Raw genomic sequence first — 20,967 nt, 5'->3', positions numbered from 1 at the left:
CATACAGTAATTGTTTATTTGATAAAGACCCGTGGTGCCATAATGTCTGTAATTCAACTATGTTGCAATTCCCAGATAATATGCTTCTTGTGTGATAAGGTGTCTGACATATTTCAGAGAGCAAGTCAAGTTCATTAGAGCGTTTGGGAGTCTCTTTCCCAATCTTGCGGGTGCTGTGTTTCCCAGCCTGTGTTTTTTTTCTTCCTCGGTGCCTAAGTGTCTACAGTGATACCTCAGCACATAACTTAGGCCTGAGATAAGTTAGCACCCCTTCCCCCCAGACTGATTTGGTCGTCACTCCCCCTATCTCAAGGTTTTGCACAGATCTTGGAAATGTGAGTGAATAAAACAGATTGCAGGTCTTTGGATGTTTGGGAATTGCAGTGCTGACAAATGTCGCCCTAAAACACAAACAGAATCTAAGGACTAATTTCACGTACTGTGATGCTTTACAATTGTCTACACACCCTGTTTGATTTGTTGAGACATCATAACTGCATGTAAGAAAGAAAGTGGAAAAAAAAGGTTGATCTCTGAGCGTTGTGTCTGTCCTTGGCATTCCTTCATCTCCGAGTGGGGTTGGACACAATGCGCTGGAAAGCATGACATCATTATCACTGACAGACAATTTCAAATAAATCACCTGCTTCCTTTGCCCTTTTTAAACTCTCCTCTAGGGCGTCAGGAGGATTTCTGACTTAACATTGCAGCAATCACAGGCTGGAGAAATCCCACATTTGCCCCATGTTAGCTGGTTGCTCCATCCTTAAGACACATTATTTAAAAATAAAAAAGCTTTCTCTTTCATGACATTTTTGCCAGATTTGTCCTTCTGTTTTTGATGAAACAGTGACTCTTGTTTACTTTGCACATCTATCAAGTTCTGCAGTTATGAATTTGTCATTTAAACACCTACTCAGTCCAGGAGTTTCCTGTATTTCTCAGTAAGAGCAGTGTCTAAGATGTTTTCACCTTGCCAAGAATGAAAGTCCAAGGGAAACACTGTATTCTCTGGCTGTAAAATGTGAAGGGATGGAACACAGACACAAAATCTTTCTTATTGACGGGTGACAGCTTCCCTCTAAAAATATCACAATCGTGCATCATCTTTCTAAAATGTTTTATTGAAATCTTGTTTTGTTTCAGAGATTCTGAGACTAAATGCTTTAGACTCATGATAAAAGTGACTGAATGCGCACAGGCAGAACTTTAGACTGCCTGCGACTGCGGTGACTGGCCATAAAAATAGGAATGTTTTCAAAATAAACAGCATCAGAGCTGCTATGAAAATAGGTGGAATTACGGTCTGGCCAAGGTATTCTGGACTCCTCCTGAGTCCGGTCGGCTTTCAGACCTCAACATCTCTCTTCAAGGAGGTGTGTACCTTACCGCCTCAGGTCTTCTGTGATTTACTGCTGACAAAACACACTTTTCCAGCATTTAGTGGACAGTTTCATCCAAAATGCTTTCCATGACCAAGAATAGGCACATATTTGTGGCATAAATGACTCCAGAGGGAATCAAATAACCACTTTCCTTGTGATTGTACATTACTTTTGCAATTTTTTTAAATTATGAACATTTTAGATTCTTTTCAAAGAGATTAAACTGCGAAATGGTCAATTCTCTGTGTAAAGGAGGCTCTACAGCAGCAACATAAGAGTCCTTTCCAACTATAGACCAACCAGGCACTCTGACACTTCGTCTTGGCATTGACACATGCCTGTATATATGCTAGAGGCCATAGCAGAGAGGTGAATGTGGTATTAGCCTACCTCCTACTGGAAGCAGCCATCCCTCCCTTCACACCACAGATAACAAAAGTTTTCCAAGGTAAATAGGGGAGAGTGGAGGGCCAGTAAATCCCACTGGTCATCCCCTTGCATCAGACCAAAAGTATGCAGCCAAATTTGATTACCCAAAGCAAACACGGTGCCTATGAGGACACAGAAATATGAGGGAGTTCTGACTGTGTTCAGTGCAAAAAGGGGGAGGCTTTCATACATGGTGATATCTGATACTTATGGGTATATTTTAATCTGTTGTGCAGTTTTTTAATCTGTTTTGTTTTGTCATAGTTTAATTTATGTTGTTGAAAATCCATTTATTTTCTCATACTGCGCCTGTGGTTTTGATGCAGCTTGGCAGACGTGCAATCAAATGTAAAGGAAAAAAGAAAAGGAAAAATCTTAGCAAGGGGAAAGTTAAACTAGGACATACCCCTCCAGAAGAGTCTGTCATTATTCTCTGAAGCCATTGACAGGAGTATTTATCATTTCACCGCAGAAGCCAAATCTTTCATTTCATGAAAGCCCTGAATGGCAAGCCTTAGAATGCATTCCACAACTATTAGACTCATTGTTTCCAACTAAAAATACAGATTCTTTTTGTTTCTGGCTTTTGTGTAGAGTAATGCAAGCAGGATAACATTATTATCAACAATCCACCCACCACCTTTCCTGTAATATCTCAGCCAGGTTTCTCAGTGTAGGCGCTCATCCTGATTAAATAGCCAAGGGATAGTCAGATACATCAGATCCTGCTGTGGACGGGTAAAAAAAATAAAAATCTCCACAATGCAACAGTTGTAACATCCTTGCAGGAGACGCAGAGCAAGAACAGATGCGTGTAAGGCGCACAATGCAGGTTTTTTGTTCCTTTTTTTATTATAAACCCCCATGTTCTCGGAAGCACCTTGATTTAATTTTTACAGGCGAGGCAGGAAGGAGGGACCAGGGACTCCTTAAGCTGATTGTTCAGTCAGTGTCCTCCTGTCGACCGTGGAGGGACGAATTTGTCAGAAGAGGGTTTGTTTATGAGCCTGTCAATCCAGCATTTATTTACAGCTACCTCACCTGTGCCAGGACAATATCTGCCCGTCTGCACAGTCTGTGTGCCATTATCCTGATTGGCAGTAAGAACCTGTTCTGTCTAAACCGATGCTCCTGGAGGGTTTGCTGATCAAACACTGCTCAGACACAGGGTTTCTTTTGGGAGCCAGAAATAAATGTGATTTGTTGATATAACAAAAAATCCAGAGATTTTCACAATCCAAAAACTTGAATTACTGGACTACGCCGAAAATGGGCTAAATATGGCTGAAAAGTAAAGTAAAGTCAGTGTTTCAACAGCATTTCAGTGACTGTATTTCAGTTGCGGTTGTGTTCCCTGCCATACATTGTACACTGATTTTTTTCAAGAGGGTGTTCCTTTGGGAAATGCCCTCAATAACTGAAAAGAGCCTGATCTTTTACTACATATATGTTCATATCCCTATACCTTTTCATAGTAGTAGAAGGTGGTGAACAATCCTACAGTGCATCGAACTGGTGATTTTGTCTTGTTTCACTGAAAAGGTACTTTCCCCTTTAGTATCATGCACATACAGCTTTGAGATAATAGCTTCCTCCTGTTCTGCATAGTTCACCAGAAAACATCAATTCTTTGGCTCCACCCACCTGAGGTTTAGCCCCAACCAGTGAGGTTATTTCTGCCTCCAGAGCAGCTCTGCCCCTGAGAAATGTTTGTGCAACTAAAACTCTTAATTTGTGGTTGAGGGTTGTATTCTTTTTAGTTAGGAGTCAGGCACTCACTCTCTTCCAGGGATTGTGGGAAATCAAAAAAATGTGTGTGCTCACAATACTCCATGCAGCTTTGGATAAAAGCATCCACCAAATGACATGTGATAAAACAAGCGTGATTCTGCATGCAGAGCGTTGCAGCGGTGTCACAGCCAGGGAGTAATAAGCTCGGCCTGCGTGTTGGCTGGGGCTCTGTGATTGCTCAGGCGGATGTGCTCCATGTTGTATTTAATCACTCTGTTTGGCGATTTAAGCTTTCTTTTCCTCCCCCACCGCTGGTTGTCATGTTAAAGGTAAATAAGTCACTGTCTGGCCCAGATGATAGCATTCATTAGGCATGATGAACAAAGCCATGGAGCGCCACAATGCACAGCGGTGCCTTCATTGCTTTCTCCATACCTTCATCTTAAAGGTCTCATTCTCAGCGTTTGTTGGTTTGCTTGGTAGAGTGAGATACTTACCCTCTCTCCCCCTCACCCACTTTTTCTTCTTCTCTGTTTCTGTGTAGATGAAATAAAAGATGATTTTGACGCCCTGGGGCCTGATGCCACTCTGCAGGCAGCTGGAAATGGTACAGGTGAGTTATCTGAGCATGTTGCATGTATTTTTTGTAGTTGTGTGTTTCTCTTTTCCTTTGCAGTGTACTTATAAGTGCCCCTGTGTCTGTTACCATAGTTGCAACATGCTTTAAAGCAGGCTGTCAGTCTCAACAGTTTTGTCTTGTGATCTCAGCTTGCACATTCTCATCACAGGCTGCATAATTCTGCAGCTCGTGACAATTTGACCTAAGAATTTTTTTTTAACTCGTCAGATTTTAGGGAATACTTGTACTATGTAAAGCTACATTTTGGGTCACTCTAGACATTTTGAAACAAAATATCTGTGTTAAAAATGTTACATCCAAATTCATTGTAAGGGTCCATATTTTTAAAACAAAATTCACAGTAACTCACAAGCAAAATTTCAAAATATTTGGCTTCAGTTTTGTAGCTGCTTTCTTATCCTGTCAGTCATCCCCTGGCCCTGTAAATCTATCTTGTAAGTTGGCTACCACTTCTGTAAAATAACAAGAGCAAAACATCCACTAACTGTGAGCTGGGCAACTCTTGTCCTGCTGATTCAGTGACAACTGAAGAAAGTCCCTGTATGTTTATATGCAGCTGAAGTGAAGTTCTAATTTGTATAACTTTTGATTATACGTACAGTCGTAGCTGAGTGAATCTTAGCGTGTACGCGTCTCGTCGCCCGGTCCTGGTGGAACCAAACCCTACCTGCCATTTCTCATTAAGCCACCAGAGCTGATTTGGAGCCAAAACACCCCTCCCTTCCATGATATCATCCTGGCCAACATGACAACTGGCCCTGGATGCTGTGATGGTAAACCAGCCTCACCCCACAGAACGCCTTGCACCCCCTCCTCTCAAAACCTCCCTTCAGCTTTAATTATTATTACTTTCAGCTCGTTGTGCTGTTTTCTTCTTCACTTTTTTTCTCTTTGTTCTGAAAAGTCAAGCACAACAAATGTCTTCCATCTTGACTGCTTAAAGGACTTTTGGAAGCAATACTGTGGCACCGCTGTGGAAGCTCCCACTACTCAATCACATCTGATTTCATTTAAAGACATAAGTAGTTTGATCACGTCCTGGTGCCAAAGCACACTTTGATCCAGGTGATTTCCCCTTCACTGGAGGAAAACTAGTTCTGTTCTCCTTAAAGAAACACTGCATTTGTAGTTTTCCAGAATGATTCAAAAAAGTGAAGAATAAGTTGTCATTTTATTCTGTTGAGTGGCAGAGAAGTTTGGTTGGGTGCAATGATTGTAAATAAAAAGAGAATCAGAATCAAATCAGCTTTGTTGGCCAGGTGTGTTGAACATAAGAATTTGACTCAGGTACAGTAGCTCTCAGTGTACACGTATAATGTTCTTCCGTAAAGCAACAAGGAGACAAGTAGAAAAAGGAATGTGCATTAGGAAAATAAAAATGAAGTACCTATAAACATAGAAATATACATACACACAGTTCACAGCTTTTTTTTCAGATAGATATATACAAATGTATATTTACAGGTATTGCACTGAGGGTTGTTGTTCTGTTATACAGTCATGGGTTAAGTGATGGCCCAGGGGAAGAAACTGTCGTTGTGTCTAGTTGTCTTGGCACACAGTGACCTGTAGCGCCGTCCAGAGGGGAGGAGCTCAGTTTGTGTCCAGGGTGTGAGGGGTCTGCAGAAATCTTCTCTGCCCTCCTTTGACCAGGCTGGCACCAGTGTTTCTTTCCGTAGTCCTGACTGTCTGCTGGAGTCTGTTTCTGTCCTATTTGGTTGCTGAGCCAAACCAGACAGTGATGGAGGTGCAGAGAACAGACTCGATGATTCCTCTGTAGAACTGTATCAGCACAACAGAACAATATTTCATTAATCTGAAGGTTTTTATGTTTAGGTCCAGAAACTGAGTGCACCCGGCCACACCCTGGTCACAGCCAGTCTTAAAGAAAAAAAACTATCTTCACAACACAGTCTCTCACATGGAGACTACAAAACCCACCAAGAATCATCTAATGAGAATGCTGTAAATTATGCTATCAGAGTTATCAAATGTGATCCATTGGCACGGATGACATTTCAGTGCCATTTTTGACATCCAAATAGCTCCTACCTTGACCTTTCGCAAATTGGACCGCAAAGTCATCACGCCTAACAAATCACCCTTTAAACCTCACCTTGGCTCACCATCTAAAAGCCTAATTAATAGGGGATGAGGTTTGATAAGATGTAACTTGGTTTTTGGTTTTACGTAGCCTCCACCATCTCCTCAGGTTGTTAAGAGCGTGTGTAGAACGTGTGTGTTTGTTTGTCAGCCATCGTCTAACTAATGATGGCTGCTGATTTGTTTTTGCTCTGGTTTGTTTTTGAAGGCAGCTATCTCCACACTGCAGCTTAGGCTTCCCTGAAGACAAGGCAGTGGGAAACAGTTTGAGAAAACTCATTGTGTGGCCTCAGCACTTTGACTGGCTTAAAGTACATTCTGCTCAGCAATGGCAGAGCATGTCTGTCTTTTTTACCCTTTTCTCTCTCTCTCTTTTTTTTTTGCTCTGGTTTGTGGTTTGGCCCTGGTAATCTGTTCAACACAGAATCAACAAAAGCCACAGTCTCTTGATTGACCTTATATGTAAAAGTCAATGCAAAGAAAAGTGGCTCAGTTGCTGATTAAGGCCGACTAAGGTGTGTGTATGTAGTGCACTTTACTTTTTGATTTTACAGTCCTAAACCCAAAATCGGATTTTATGTCATGAGTAAATTAGGTCAGTGAAGTTGTTTTTACACGTTGTTGTTCAGCAGCTCATGGTGGCCCGTTTATCTCTGACTTTTGTCCAGATTAAGTTACAATTCTTATTTTAGCTGGCACAGCGTGACAAGCAAACCCAGTAATTTAGATGTATTCTCCCCAAAGCGTGGCTGTAATGTCTTAGGGTGGCTGTCCTCATCACATTTCCACCATGATGTTCCCAATATCCTCCTGTAAGACATTTCTCTGGGGATAGAATGAATCCAATTTATTCCTCCCATTCTCCCTCTACTGGTCTCCTCCTTCACCATCTCTCTTCGTCTCTCACTTCCTCCTCTTCAGTCAAGAGCATCGATTGCACTTCAGAATTTGAGGACTTCTTCACCAAGCGGAAGCTGGACGACAGTGACAGCCATGTGGTGAGCATCGCCGAGTACCTGCAGCGTGGCGACACCGCCATTATCTACCCAGAAGCCCCAGAGGAGCTGTCTCGCCTGGGCACACCGGAGGCCACCTGTCCAGAGGAGAATGGTATGAATCCCGCCTGGGGTCAGTGGGAGGGGTCAAAGTGTGGAGGCTTTTTTACTGGGAGACTGCTGGTTCAACGATTCAGAAAGGGGAAGCAAAAGTGCAGGTGATGAGCCGTTCAAGAACAAGACACTAGATGTACAGCTGCCTTTAAACATTTTGATGTTGTTGATAACCACATTAAAAACTCACATTAAACATGTTCAAATTAAAGCTTTTATCTGCTTCATTCTGTTATATTAAGCGCTACATATCTTTAAATATTAAGACATTTACAGCACATTTATTAGATTGAGGTTGGGTATTGAACTGCAGTACTTTTTGAATACCATGCCATACCAAAATGTGTTATAATGGAACTCATCAATTTGATGCATTTCCTTTCAGTGTGATAGTAGCTCAAGTAGAATGTCTATCTAAGGTTAGCTTAGCCACATTAGCCACCATAAGCTTTAGGTCATTCTAGACTTTACAAGACTAGCATCAAAACCCCTGAGTGACTGGCACTGAGACAGGTAACATCTCATTATATATTACTTTAGCTTGTCATTTGTAGCAGAAAAACTATGTTATGTTCTTTTCTGAAAACTTACACAGCCTTGCTGTGAAGCATGAAAATTATTTAAACGAAATACTGAAAATGTTTGATCTTGGCTACAGTTTGGACACTTGTATCAAAAAAAATCAAACAGCCCTGAGAATGTTTTCCATGCTTTTGATAAAATTATGAAAATCTGGGTTGATATTGTAGCATTGCAGTAACAGAGCATGCTTGGTCAGCTAATCTTTCTCGTACCAGTAAAGGTTAAAAAAAGTAAAGTAAAGGATTCTGGACAGAGTAGCAGCTCTGCTGCTGACACGACCAGGCAGCTGTTGGTCCCACAGATTCACCGGATGCCTTGGTGTTTACCTACAGTCTTAAGCAACAGCTGGGCAGGGGCTTGAAATCAGATAGTGCACCTCTGAAGCTCTGTGGAGGGAAATAACTGGGGGGATGGGGATGAATTGGAATGGGCTCATGATTCATGCTTCAGACATGATGTACGTGTCAGCGGGAATAAAGAGTGAGGTCAATTTAAAGCGAGTAGGAATTCTGTATGTGTCAACGAGTTCATCAGCTTATGATTTTGTATATGTATCTCTGCATTTCTGTGCATGTATCATGTGCCTGTTTGTTACTATGTCAAGGAAACTGAGACTGAGCAGAGTGTGAATGCTGTACACCATGTGTGTGTGAGGAGTCGGGAGGAGGTCGTAGTGCAGCCGATGCCAGCCTGACACTGCAGCTCTCATGTGGAGCAGATTGCAGAGATAACTCCCATACCACTCTGGGCAGCCCGCCCGTTAGCTGCCATTGATTCGCTGACCTTTTGGCCCACTTTCCCTTCCCCTTCCTCCTCCTCCTCCCCTCCTCCTGCTGTCTCCCGTGCAGACCTGCCACCTGGAACGCCAGATGCCTTCGCCCAACTGTTGACCTGCCCCTACTGTGACCGGGGCTACAAGCGTTTGACATCACTGAAGGAGCACATCAAGTACCGCCATGAGAAGAACGAGGAGAACTTCGCCTGCCCTCTGTGCAACTACACGTTTGCTTACCGCACTCAGCTTGAGCGGCATATGGCCACACACAAGCCTGCGAGGGATCAGGTGAGGGGGATTTCACATTTTTTTCTTCTTCATCCCTTCCTTCTCTTTCCATTTTTCCTTGTCCACATCTTTCTGTCCCCTATTTCATTCCTAATGTGCTCTGATCCCTTGGAGAAGAGAGATCATTTTTTCTGATTGGCAATCATTATTAATTTTTCATGGCATTTTGAAGATGCAGATCCTTTAATGGTAATAACTTTAATTGAGGCCCTAAATGGTTTTTTGATGGCCCTCCCTGATATGATTTTCCAGTCTCGTGTTCACGATCGAATGATTGTGTTAATTCCCAATTTGGAAATTTTTATCAGCTCCTTAACTTCACTTCACTCCTGGCCTTTAATGTTCTTCTGGTGCAGCCTGCAGTCGGAGTACTCCATCAATCCCCACCCCTCCACCCCCTTCTAATTTCATGCACTGCATAAACATCTGTGTATACTTGAATTTTCTCGAGCGATTTATATCCTATATGTCTGAAATATAATGTGAATCCGCTGGCAGTTAGCATGAATCACCTTAAAGTCCTGTGAGGTGAAAACACATCCAGCAGTCATGGCTGTTTAACTCGCTTGTCAGCTTTAAGTTGAAGATGTGGGGTGAGATAGATTGTGGCAAAATTGCATGCTTTCAGAGTTTCTGCACATTGGGGGATAATTATAACTTCTCAGTGAACTAAAATTGGAGCAGTAAATTTTAAAGTAGATGGAGTGTGTATTTGTGCTTCAAAGGATGATTATAACTGAAGATTTTTTTTAAATGCAGCAGTTTTATCAAAGACCTTAAGTTAATCTCTACTACATTTGTCATTTAGATAAACACTGAAATGTAATAGTAAAAAACTATTATTAACTTCTTAATGCTGATATTCTCTTGTTTAGTAAAGCCTCTTTTGCTAAAAAACCCGAAAAGCAAAAAAAAAAAGAGCACAGTAGGTGAGAAATCTACATTAACTGAAAAATCTCCAGGAAAAGTCAGAAAGTGGCAGTTTTGTTGTGTGTCTGTTAATTATTAGATTAGGTAATGGGTTGTTTGTTATCATACAAAATAACTGCAGCAGTAATGAGATAGTTATATATGTGCTCTTTAAAAGAAGGAGAAAAATGATTTGAGATGGGATTTTTTTGTCATGTTCTAAAAAAATTGGCCATTCACTCCCAGCCGATATCATGGACCCTGATGCTTTGCGGTGTTCAGTCCCAGGCCGTGGGTGTTGTGTTGTGCTCTCTGAAGCGAGGATGACAGGCTCAGACTGTGGCTGATTTGATCAGATGACAGCAGCCAGCACTTTCACCTGATCTACCAGCTGGGTGTAAACGTGAGCAGATGGGCCGGCCGAGTGAGCCGCTGTCCCAATCCTCATATTACAATGCTGTTGCTGCTCCCCTTCAGAGTTGAGCCAATGGCCAAAGACCCCTATTCAAGTACCGCAGGTCCTTCCACAAAGCCGGTTTGAAAATTAGCTGGACTGTTTAAGTGCTAATCCTAAAGATGAGATCAAGGTATGTCTTACTGCTTTGATTTTTTTTCTTCGATCTAGGCAGATTTTTTTTTAGGTGACATTTTTTATTTTGTCTTTTCAGTCATAGTGTCACCATTCAGTCACCATTTTGGCTACAGTAAGCACGCAGCTCTTCTTTCTCTGCTTACCACATTTTTCAACAAACATAAAATATGTTACCTCCTCTTTGTTGTGACCGAGAACACCGAATGAGCATGTATTTATGTGAAAAGATATACTTGGCAGTTAACAGCTAAATCAGGACGACTCAAGAGCAATCAGATTAACATAAAGCACAATATCCTGATAGGTAAATGTGACCATGCTGCTCTGTCTTGCATATTTACAGGCTTTAATACTCCTCCTCTTAACCAATTAGCTGAAATATGACTAATTAGAGGTTATACATATGCAAACATGTAGTCAGGTCCCCGCCCACAAGCAGTGGTGGTGTTCACACCAACAACGAGCCATGAAGGGGAGATGTAGCATTTTGCTGGTGCCATTCATAATTAAGAGTGCAGAGCGATTGTGTCTTATTAGCAGTGGCGGTGAGACTAAACTTTACTGGGCAGGGGTCCTCAGGGGGAAGTAAGAGGATGGTGGTGGTGGAGGTTGGGGCGGAGGCACCAAAGCAGCTGTTGCTGTTTGTTTATGCAGCTCAGCAACATACGAGCAGTGGGGTCCCTCTCCGGCGCTTGGCGGGGCCCCTGACTCTCCCTGCTTGATCTTTGAAGGTTGGGGCTGTTTGAACAATTCCTCCCAGTTCTCCCAGTGTCCTGTGCGCCACCATCTGTCTCCCCAGGAATGTGGGTAGAGTCAGCACACACCCCAGCATTTGTCAAGGCTGAACAGGGAGGAGGGAGTCGCTGTGTTTTCCCCTCGTGAGCTCAGAGAAAATCTTTTTTGTTTTTTTTTTATTATTTACTAACCGTTTAACGTCTTCACCTCCCACTTGGAATTAATTGTTTCATGAGTGACGAGTCAGGTTTACACAGCCAGCGTTGTTGTCATTGCTGGGTATTATATTTAGATTTTTTTTTTTCAGAGAGCAGTCCTTGTTTGAATTGCAAATGTGGTGGATTGCAACTGATGTTTACCTTTGAAGAGTGAATCAAGGCCAAGCCTATATGCTCTGTTCTGTATCTTAAGATTATTAAAGGCACATTTGAGTTTTGAAAAAAGTCCCAGTTACTGTAATTTATTTGAAACTGTTATGAAAAAATACACAGTGTAATTTCTGTGGTGTGAACACAGGTATGCAGGGTGAAAGAGCTCACAGATGATTCTGAATACCTTTCAGACTGATTAAGCCCAAATTAATGAAAAGTAGATCAGATTGGTGGTTCTAATGAAGGGGAAATGCTGTAAAAAAGACTCTTCATTTATTCTATTTTCTGGGCTGCCAAATTCTAAAGGCATGCCTCCTCTGGCTGAGGAAGCCAGGAAATTAAAAGGTATGTGATTCTCTCTTTTATCGCTGCTGCTGCCTGTATTCGCTCCACGGAGGTGGGAGTAGAAAGCCAAGATGCTTCGTTGGCGACAGGAGCCAGTGGTCTTGTTGCTTGTTGTCATGCCAACCATTTGTGATTATTTAGTGAACTCTCACCCCATGATGCATTTTTTTCAACGCAAATCTCTCTCATTCTCTCTCTCTCTCTCAGCACCAACTGCTCAACCAAGCGGCCGGCAACCGCAAGTTCAAATGCACCGAGTGTGGCAAGGCCTTCAAATACAAGCACCATCTGAAGGAACACCTCCGGATTCACAGCGGTGAGTAGCAAAAGGAATGCTGCCCTGTTCTCTGAATATTCAGCACTGTGATTTAGGAACACCACAAATCTATAGACATTCCTTTTGGTTTATTTTGGACCCTTCCTGCCGTTAATGGACACTAAACTCTGCTGTGTTAACAATTGATTCAGTTGCCAAGAACAGCATTTGCTTAGAAATGTGTGTGGAGCATATCAGAAATTTCATTTAACTTATTAGTTTATTTGTCACAGACAATGTAAGTTGATCAACATACTGTAAGAACAAAATGAGGCAAAGTCACCACAAACGATAATTTCCTCCTGTCCCTTAGAAGACAACCTATAATAATTTTGGTATGGGGTTAGGATTAGGGTTAGGGTTGTCCTAACAAACAAAAGGCTTTGATGGAGCGTGCATAAAACTTTACACACTGTAGAAGTATTAGTCAGGTAACACGAGCATATTTCTCATCATTTTGTCTGTTGAACTTTTATTTCCACTAGTAAATTTGGTCTAGTTTATTGCTGTACTGTGCCAGCACTGTATTTCTTGTATATTATTTTATTTCATTTTGATGGTGTTAACATGTTTGTTGGTTTATGCGCAACTGTGAAAAAAAAAGCTACAAGTTTGATATTGTTCATATAAACCTCTCATCTTATGTCATATATATATTTCTTCTTTCAGGTGAAAAACCATATGAGTGCCCCAACTGCAAGAAGCGTTTCTCCCACTCTGGCTCATACAGCTCCCACATCAGCAGCAAGAAGTGCATTGGCTTGATTGCTGTCAATGGCAGGATGCGCAGCACCATGAAGACCGGCTCCTCCCCCACTTCTGCCTCCTCCTCACCCACCAACACTGCCATCAGCCAGCTGCAGCAGAAGCTGGAAAATGGCAAACCGCTGGGCATCCCAGAACACAACAACCACCTGAACATCAAGACCGAGCCTCTCGATTTCAATGACTACAAGCTGATGATGGCATCTCATGGATTTGGAGCTCCTGGACCATTCATGAATGGAGGCATGGGAGGGAGCAGCCCACTGGGGGTCCACCATGCCTCGACAGCCCAGAGCCCCCTGCAGCACCTTGGGATGGCTGGGCTTGAGTCACAGTTCCTGGGCTACCCGGGGCCACTGGGGAACAACCTAAGTGAGGTGCAGAAGGTTCTCCAGATTGTGGATAACACCGTGTGCAGACAGAAAATGGACTGTAAGCCAGAGGAGCTCTCCAAACTTAAGGCCTACATGAAGGAGCTGGGGTCCCAGGTTGAAGAGCAGAAACAGTCACTGACATCGCCAGGGGGTCCTCAGGTTGGTCTTCCACTTGTCAATCACAATGGCGCCACCAAAAGCATCATTGACTACACATTAGAAAAAGTGAATGAAGCCAAAGCCTGCCTCCAGAGCTTGACGACAGACTCAAAGAGACAGATTAGCAATATCAAACGGGAAAAATCCAACCACATGCTTGAAGGAGGTGTGGATGAGAAGGTGCAGGAAAACAACATGTTTACACCCTATGCTTGCCAATATTGCAAAGAAACCTTCCCTGGGCCGATCCCTTTGCATCAGCATGAACGCTACCTGTGTAAAATGAATGAGGAGATCAAAGCCGTGCTGCAGCCCAGTGAGAACTTGATGCCTAACAAACCAGGGATATTCATGGAGAAGAACACCCACTTACCCTCCTCCATGCTGTCTGAGAAGGGACTTACTGGGCCCCTTAATCCTTACAGGGACCACATGTCTGTGCTGAAGGCATATTTTGCCATGAACATGGAGCCCAACTCAGAGGAGCTGCTCAAGATTTCCATAGCAGTCGGCCTTCCTCAGGAATTTGTCAAGGAGTGGTTTGAGCAGCGAAAGATGTACCAGTATGGCACTACCAGAACCCCACCACTAGAGCACAGGAACAACTCGGATATGGTTGTCGGAACAAATAACCACCACACTCCATCAAAAGACTCAATGGCAGCTAGATCACCTGTGTCTCTAATCAAACCTACTGACCGCATCACATCCCCCTCCATAGCAGAGCTCCATAACAACGTTAACAACTGTGACAACTCGCTCAGACATTTGAAAAACCACCAGTTCAGTGGTAGCACCAAACCCACAGGGGAAAAGTTGGACCACTCCCGCAGCAACACCCCCTCCCCGCTGAATCTGTCCTCCACATCTTCCAAAAATTCTCACAGCAGCTCCTACACTCCAAACAGCTTGACTTCAGAAGACCTGCAGGCTGAGCCGCTGGACCTCTCTCTGCCGAGACTCATGAAGGAGCCCAAGCATGCACTGACTGTAAAGAGCAGACCTAAAGTCAACAGCATTACCATTGACCATAACAGCATCCCTTCTCCCCGAGAGCACTTTGAAGAGCCTTTGAACTTGGCATATCTCAAGAAGGATTTCTCAGGCTCCACCAACAATGGAAACCTTGAAAAAAGCACTAGCCCCATCTTCGGCATTAACCCTTTTGCTGCCAAACCCCTGTACACATCACTTCCACCTCAGAGCGCTTTTCCACCTGCCACATTCATGCCCCCGCTGCAGGCCAGCATACCAGGTCTTAGGCCCTACCCGGGTATGGATCAAATGGGCTTCCTACCACACATGGCCTACACTTACGCAGCAGGGGCAGCTACCTTTGCCGAGATGCAGCAGAGGAGAAAGTATCAGCGGAAACCAGGTTTCCAGGTAAATAAGCCACCTGTGGTTTTGTGAAAGCCCCAGATTCCCAAAAATGATCTGAACTCATTTCTCCACTAATTAGAAATGACTTCAGAGTCAGGAGAGAGACATGCTCACCTGAGGTAGACTGAGCAGTGACTTGACCCCAAAGTGACCCATTTGTAATGATAAATACACTATTAAAGGTCCACGATGGAGGGGATGAGCTAATTTAACTCAACAGATCAATAATGTTAGTCATTTATCTAGAAAGATGCCAAATATTTGCTAGTTCCATATTTTGATTTGACAGTTTCTTCTTTTACTTCTACTGTGTTTCATGTAATGAGCCCTGTAGATTTCTGGATGTTAGTGAGGAGATTTATAATGTTCCAATAATGGTGTATTTTTCCCCTCATAATGGACCAATTTAAGAAGCACACACAAAATATCACACAAGGTTCAAATAAATAACAGGGATGATATTGGCCCTAAAATCTCATCTTGCTACGGCTCTAATTGTTACCGCTCATCACTGTACAGTAAATTTTACCCGGCACACTGTGTCCTCTTCATTTGCTGGCCTGCACTCAGAGATTTTGTTATTTAGCATGGGTGAAAGGCCTTTGTAAGAATGACAAAGGTGAGCCCTGGGGCTATGCACTTCTCTGAAATTTCCCATCGCAACTTTGCTGCATTTTAAAGACAGCCAAATCCAAAATGAGCTTCTACATGTGGATTAATAATGCACAGTCTCCATGTTCATTACCAGTGAATGCTGAAGGCTGTTTAACATAGAGGGAGCCATTTTGATGAAAAAAGTATTAATAATGTTTCCTATTCTAAGTTATTAAATTAGATTTTAAAAATACAGCTACAGGCGTTTAGTTCAAATTGATTGCAGAGTGATAGTGGTCCCTGCTTAAAACACAGTGCAAAGCTGTCCTCACATTATCACACACATATTCATTAAAGAAAGCTATGGTGGCTCAATATTGGCCATTAAGGTGCACCCTCTGATTTTAATCATTATATGAGTTTGCGGTTTCAAGAATGGCTCACTGTGGCTCCTCTAATGTTGTAATATTGTTCTCCATCCATTCATGTTTAAGACTAATCTTCATCATAAAAGAGGATTTTAAGGGAATGTACAGAATTAACACTTCTGTACCAAATTAGACCACACTGAATACATCATTATGGCTGGGTTTCATAATGGTGTGCACGTCAGATATAGATGGGCGATATTACTCCAGAGCAGAAAGTTTTATAAGAAATCATTGCTGGTGTGTGCTGGTAATGAAAAATGCATGAGAACATGTAGCATAACGTGATTGTGTGGGAAGTTCCGTTTACTGCTTTGTCTCGTGACATAAAGCGCCACAAAAGGCAATTTCTGCTTTTATTTCAATAAAAGCAATATTTCAACACTTACACATCATATAATTGCAATATTATGACATTTACTCCTAAAATACTTTAACTGTTAAGACTTGTAGGTAGTCAACTTCTTGGGTTTGAGGGACTGAGCTACAGCCAAGATAACAGCTGCTCTCCAAACAATTCATACTGCAACAAATTCATCAGTACTTTTTGTTTTCTCTTGTTTTGTTTGTGTGGTTAAGGGGGACCTGCTTGACGGTACACCAGATTACATGTCAGGGCTGGACGACATGACAGACCCCGACTCCTGTCTGTCACGGAAGAAGATAAAGAAGACCGAAAGTGGTATGTACGCGTGTGACTTGTGCGACAAAACATTCCAGAAGAGCAGTTCCCTTCTAAGACACAAATATGAACATACAGGTATATACTGTTCTAGACCCTTATTTTAAACCCCATGCTTCTTTATGTTTTAAATGTTTGTGTTGCCAAATCCTCTCAGTATGAATATATATATATTTTTTTGTTACTCCTTTTTCTCCTCCTTTCTTTCTCTGTTCAACCCTTAAGTTGTATTTGTAAACCAACACCTAACTTGCTTCTTCATTGACAGGGTTGAGATGCCAACAGATGAGGAGATTTAAATTTCAAACTTGACTTGTGTTTTAAAGCTTTGTGTGTTATTTTCTAAAATATTGAGAGATGTGTGATATTTTTAAAAAACTGCAGTAGCTCTGTTTGGCAAAGTGTCATCTGTAATTAGCCCAATGCAGGCAGGCAAAGGGAGACTTCAGCTATTGTACTCTTTATTTTCCAATGATATTCTGCAGTATTAACCATTTTGCTATCTTGAAAGACACACATCAATTCACCTTGATATATAAAGGCAGCAAAAGGTCCCTAATGCCTTTATTGGCCCCATTATTGGCAATAGATCACATCAGCAGAGTAGCGCTCAGGAGCTTCAGAGCACCGATAACAAGTCTTCCATTATAATTATTATACAAAGATCCTCTTTCACTTGGTTGCATCAGGGCAGCAGGGAGGGTGCACCATCAGAACAGTGCGCTGAACTCTTAAAAAAGAAAGGGTGCATTACCTCCACAGCGTCCCTGCATCTCGCTCAGGACGTGACACTTTCATGTTCGTAGTGGTGTGTTGTTTTTAACAATGTTCTGCAGCTCGGAAGTGCAGTGAAGAGCAGTTGAACTGACCAGATGTTGCACAGAATCGCAGTTTGAAAGGCTGTTGGCTGGTGGACACAAGTGTCAGATGGGAGTCATGTGATTTGTGCGAGGCAGGCAGTCATATTTCCACAAGTGGTGAACAGTGGAAAGAAGAAAGAGAGAGAAGGAAGCAGAGAAGGAGCAGCCAAAATAAGATGTTTGTGGACCTACAAGTAGAGGTGTCATCTAATAGAATGCAGATAACATTAGGTCTTAGAAGAAGTCCTGAGTGAATAAGTCAGTGAACAGTAAGTGTTTTGGAATAAGCTGTAAGTGTAACAGCAGTGTGGCCACATTACAAGCCGGAGGACATTTATTTAGCCAGACAGTTTATGGCCCTGTGTCATAAAACTATCTCACCCTGTCCTTGTGGCCAGCTTGGGTTTCTCATTTCTGCCTTGGCATCCGAGTGTACTGACACATTTGGTAGAAAGGCGCCCCAGCCCAAAACCTAATGGAGAGCCAGGCGTCACCATGAACTTGAATTGTGTTTGGAGATAAGCAGGGTAACCCCTCAGATCACCCCCTGCCCCTTCCCTCAGCCCATCTCGGATTTGTTTACTCCTTTGTCTCGCCTTCTCTGTTTGTTTGCTTTGCAGTAGTTTATTTATGTTGAAGTCATCAGTGTGGCACCAGGCCTAAAATATGTAGTTGTGGCTGACTTTCTCCATGTTTTAACCACAGGAGGGAATTTCCATAATGTAGGCCCATGAATGCAAGCACACTTTCTCCTTGTGTTCGCAATTTGAATAAACAAATAGGCCTAAGTCACAATTCAGAGTTGGACTTAATGCTCCGTGATGTCATTTTACGCCATGCCATCCAATTCATCAGAGTTTTGCTTTCTTCTGACTTGTGTGTTTTGCTGTAGCAGCAGGACGAGCGAGGCAGGCGACTCACGTCCCCGTTCTATGTTTTGTGTCTCTGCAGGCAAGAGGCCACACCAGTGCCAGATTTGCAAGAAAGCCTTCAAACACAAACACCATCTAATCGAGCACTCTAGACTGCACTCGGGGGAGAAGCCTTACCAGTGCGACAAATGTGGGAAGAGGTTCTCCCACTCAGGCTCCTACTCGCAGCACATGAACCACCGCTACTCCTACTGCAAGCGGGAGGCTGAGGAGCGGGAGGCGGCTGAGAGGGAAGCCCGCGAGAAAGGCCACCTGGAGCCCACGGAGTTGTTGATGAGCCGGGCATATTTGCAGGGCATGACTCCTCAGGGTTATCCGGAGCTGGCAGAGCGCGAGGCCATCCTGAGGCATGAGGCCGTGAATGGAGGGATCAGAGAGGGACGCAAGGAAGTAGATGGAGCATATGCGAAGATTGGCCGAAGGGACGAGGAGTTTGAGGAGGAGGAGGAGGAAAGCAAGAGCATGGACACGGACCCAGACACGTTGAGGGATGACGAGGAGAACGGAGAGCACTCGATGGACGATAGCTCATTGGACGGCAAAACGGAAACCAAATCGGATCACGAGGACACGATGGAGGATGGCATGTAATCGGTGACGACATTTCAAAAGCTTCCCATCTTAAACATTTTAAGTTTCTCTGTTTCGGTTCAGTATTCATACTACTCAGTTTAAAACGCCATGTTTTAAGCTGTACATGCACGTGCCTGAAGCTTCCGGGAAGCTTTCTTTGACAGATTCCTCGGGGGGGACGATATCTGCCGAACAAGACATGGACTCAAAAATCAGTCTGGAGGAGGCGCTGAGGGAAGGGAGGCATGGGTTTGTGAAATAAGCTGCATTATGCAAACCGAACAATGAATAAATGAATACATTTTAAAAAATGTACAGTACTAAGGCCTAAAAATATGTGTGGTGCTAACCTCCTCAAATAAACCCCCTGTGTTCCATAGTATTTATAGCACAACTAGTGACTTGTACAAATTGCACTCCGCTTCTATAATCATGAACAAAAATAATAAAAAGTATTGCCTATGTATATATTTATACAGTGTTGGAAAAAGAGCAGTAGTGTCTGCACTACAGTCCTTCGATATGACCTTTGTTATCACCTACCTACCTACCTACCATGTCCTCTTTAGTTTTGCCATGTTGCCCAGCCACAACACAAAGATCTGCATCCACACTGTTTTAGGCCTCTTGAATCAACTTCAAATGAAGGAATCTAAACAAAAGACTCTATGAAGGAGCTTTTTTAAAAGGATGACGTTTTAAAGAGACCTTCATTTTAAGTGAGAATACAGTTTATGGTATGGGGGGAGATGAAGGACAAAGCCTTTGTAAGGTGTTTTGATAAGAAAAAAAGAAGCCTTATATGCAAACCTTTTAACCTGTGTGTTTTCTGCAAGTGCCACCCTTGTATTGTGTAAAAGGAAAGTTACTTTTTTCACCAGCTTCAGTATTATGAAATGGTTCACCGTTGTTTTTTGAAGCACCTGTGTCAGTATTAAGACTTATAGGCAGCAGTTCCTTAGTTTACATTATGTTGTGCAATGTTTTCTGTTTCTTTTCTTTTTACTTTGTCAGTATTACACCAAACCATTTTTGAAAACAACAAATTGCATTCATTTTATTTGTAGTTTGGAAAAAAAAACATTATTTATGTGGCCCATTTTATATTTCCTAATTTTATTTATTTCATACTGTTGTGTACAGTACTATAGTTCTTCAATATATAGATATATTTTAGTAAAAAGGAACATGGTGTCGTCATAGGGGCAAATTTTACGTAAAGAGAACATTTATTGTGTTTTGAAACATTGTGAAATGCGAAGTTTAATCTTATTTTATTTTATTTCCTTTATTTTCCAGGTACTGGAAAATTCCAAATTTGGGAACTTTTATACAATTGTGAAAACACTGTATTTTCAACTGAAAAATTCCACTTTCTTCATCTTTGTTTCTTTTTTTAAGCTAAAAAATGAAGAGGGACTGTTAAATACTATGTATGATATCATGACTGAAGAAGAATCTTTCCTGAAATGTCTTTGTAAAAGTATTATTGAATTCTTAATTTGTAATTTCTCTTGAAGATGACCCTGCTCGAATAAAAGTAGCCAAATTACAGAGTACCAAACCCTCAGTGCTTCATATTTATTCACAGAGAACAAACTGTGCGGCTGGCTTGGCAGCATCGGGCTCAAGTCACTTTCAGTGAGGGAAACTGAAAATCTTTCTCTTTTCATAGCCAGTTTATACACAAACCACTGAGGACGAAGTCACTGCTTCTCATTATCATGTTAATTACATGCAGTTCCAGTTCACATGTTGGAATGGATCAAAGTGACTTGACCCCGACCCTGCTGATTATTATGTCTCATTTGGATGATAAAGTAAAAGCTGACATGAAACCCACATCTTTTCACCCGTAAGTGTCAAGCAACTTCAACTAGTTTCAAAGCGATGTTCAATATTTTTGT

At 42.3% G+C, this 20,967-nt stretch overlaps 1 protein-coding gene across 5 annotated transcripts in view; it reads left to right on the top strand.

Moving 5' to 3' along the window:
* Positions 1-20,639, top strand: part of zeb2b (zinc finger E-box binding homeobox 2b) — a 92,282-nt gene extending 71,643 nt beyond the window's left edge. Inside the window, exons 4-10 of one of the 5 annotated variants that reach the window (XM_020591931.1) lie at positions 4,090-4,158; positions 7,210-7,398; positions 8,828-9,042; positions 12,202-12,310; positions 12,980-14,994; positions 16,593-16,773; positions 18,507-20,639. In XM_020591931.1, coding sequence (XP_020447587.1) covers positions 4,090-4,158; positions 7,210-7,398; positions 8,828-9,042; positions 12,202-12,310; positions 12,980-14,994; positions 16,593-16,773; positions 18,507-19,078 — 3,350 coding nt within the window. In that variant the 3' untranslated portion in view covers positions 19,079-20,639. The remainder of the gene's footprint in view (positions 1-4,089; positions 4,159-7,209; positions 7,399-8,827; positions 9,043-12,201; positions 12,311-12,979; positions 14,995-16,592; positions 16,774-18,506) is intronic. The other 4 variants (XM_020591930.1, XM_020591933.1, XM_020591934.1 and 1 more) reach the window with 4 other exon arrangements.
* The last annotated feature ends 328 nt before the right edge of the window (positions 20,640-20,967 follow it).

This window comes from Monopterus albus, unplaced genomic scaffold, assembly GCF_001952655.1.
Source record: "Monopterus albus unplaced genomic scaffold, M_albus_1.0 scaffold16.1, whole genome shotgun sequence".
NCBI lineage: Eukaryota > Metazoa > Chordata > Actinopteri > Synbranchiformes > Synbranchidae > Monopterus > Monopterus albus.
This window is presented reverse-complemented; position numbering and strand designations above follow the sequence as displayed.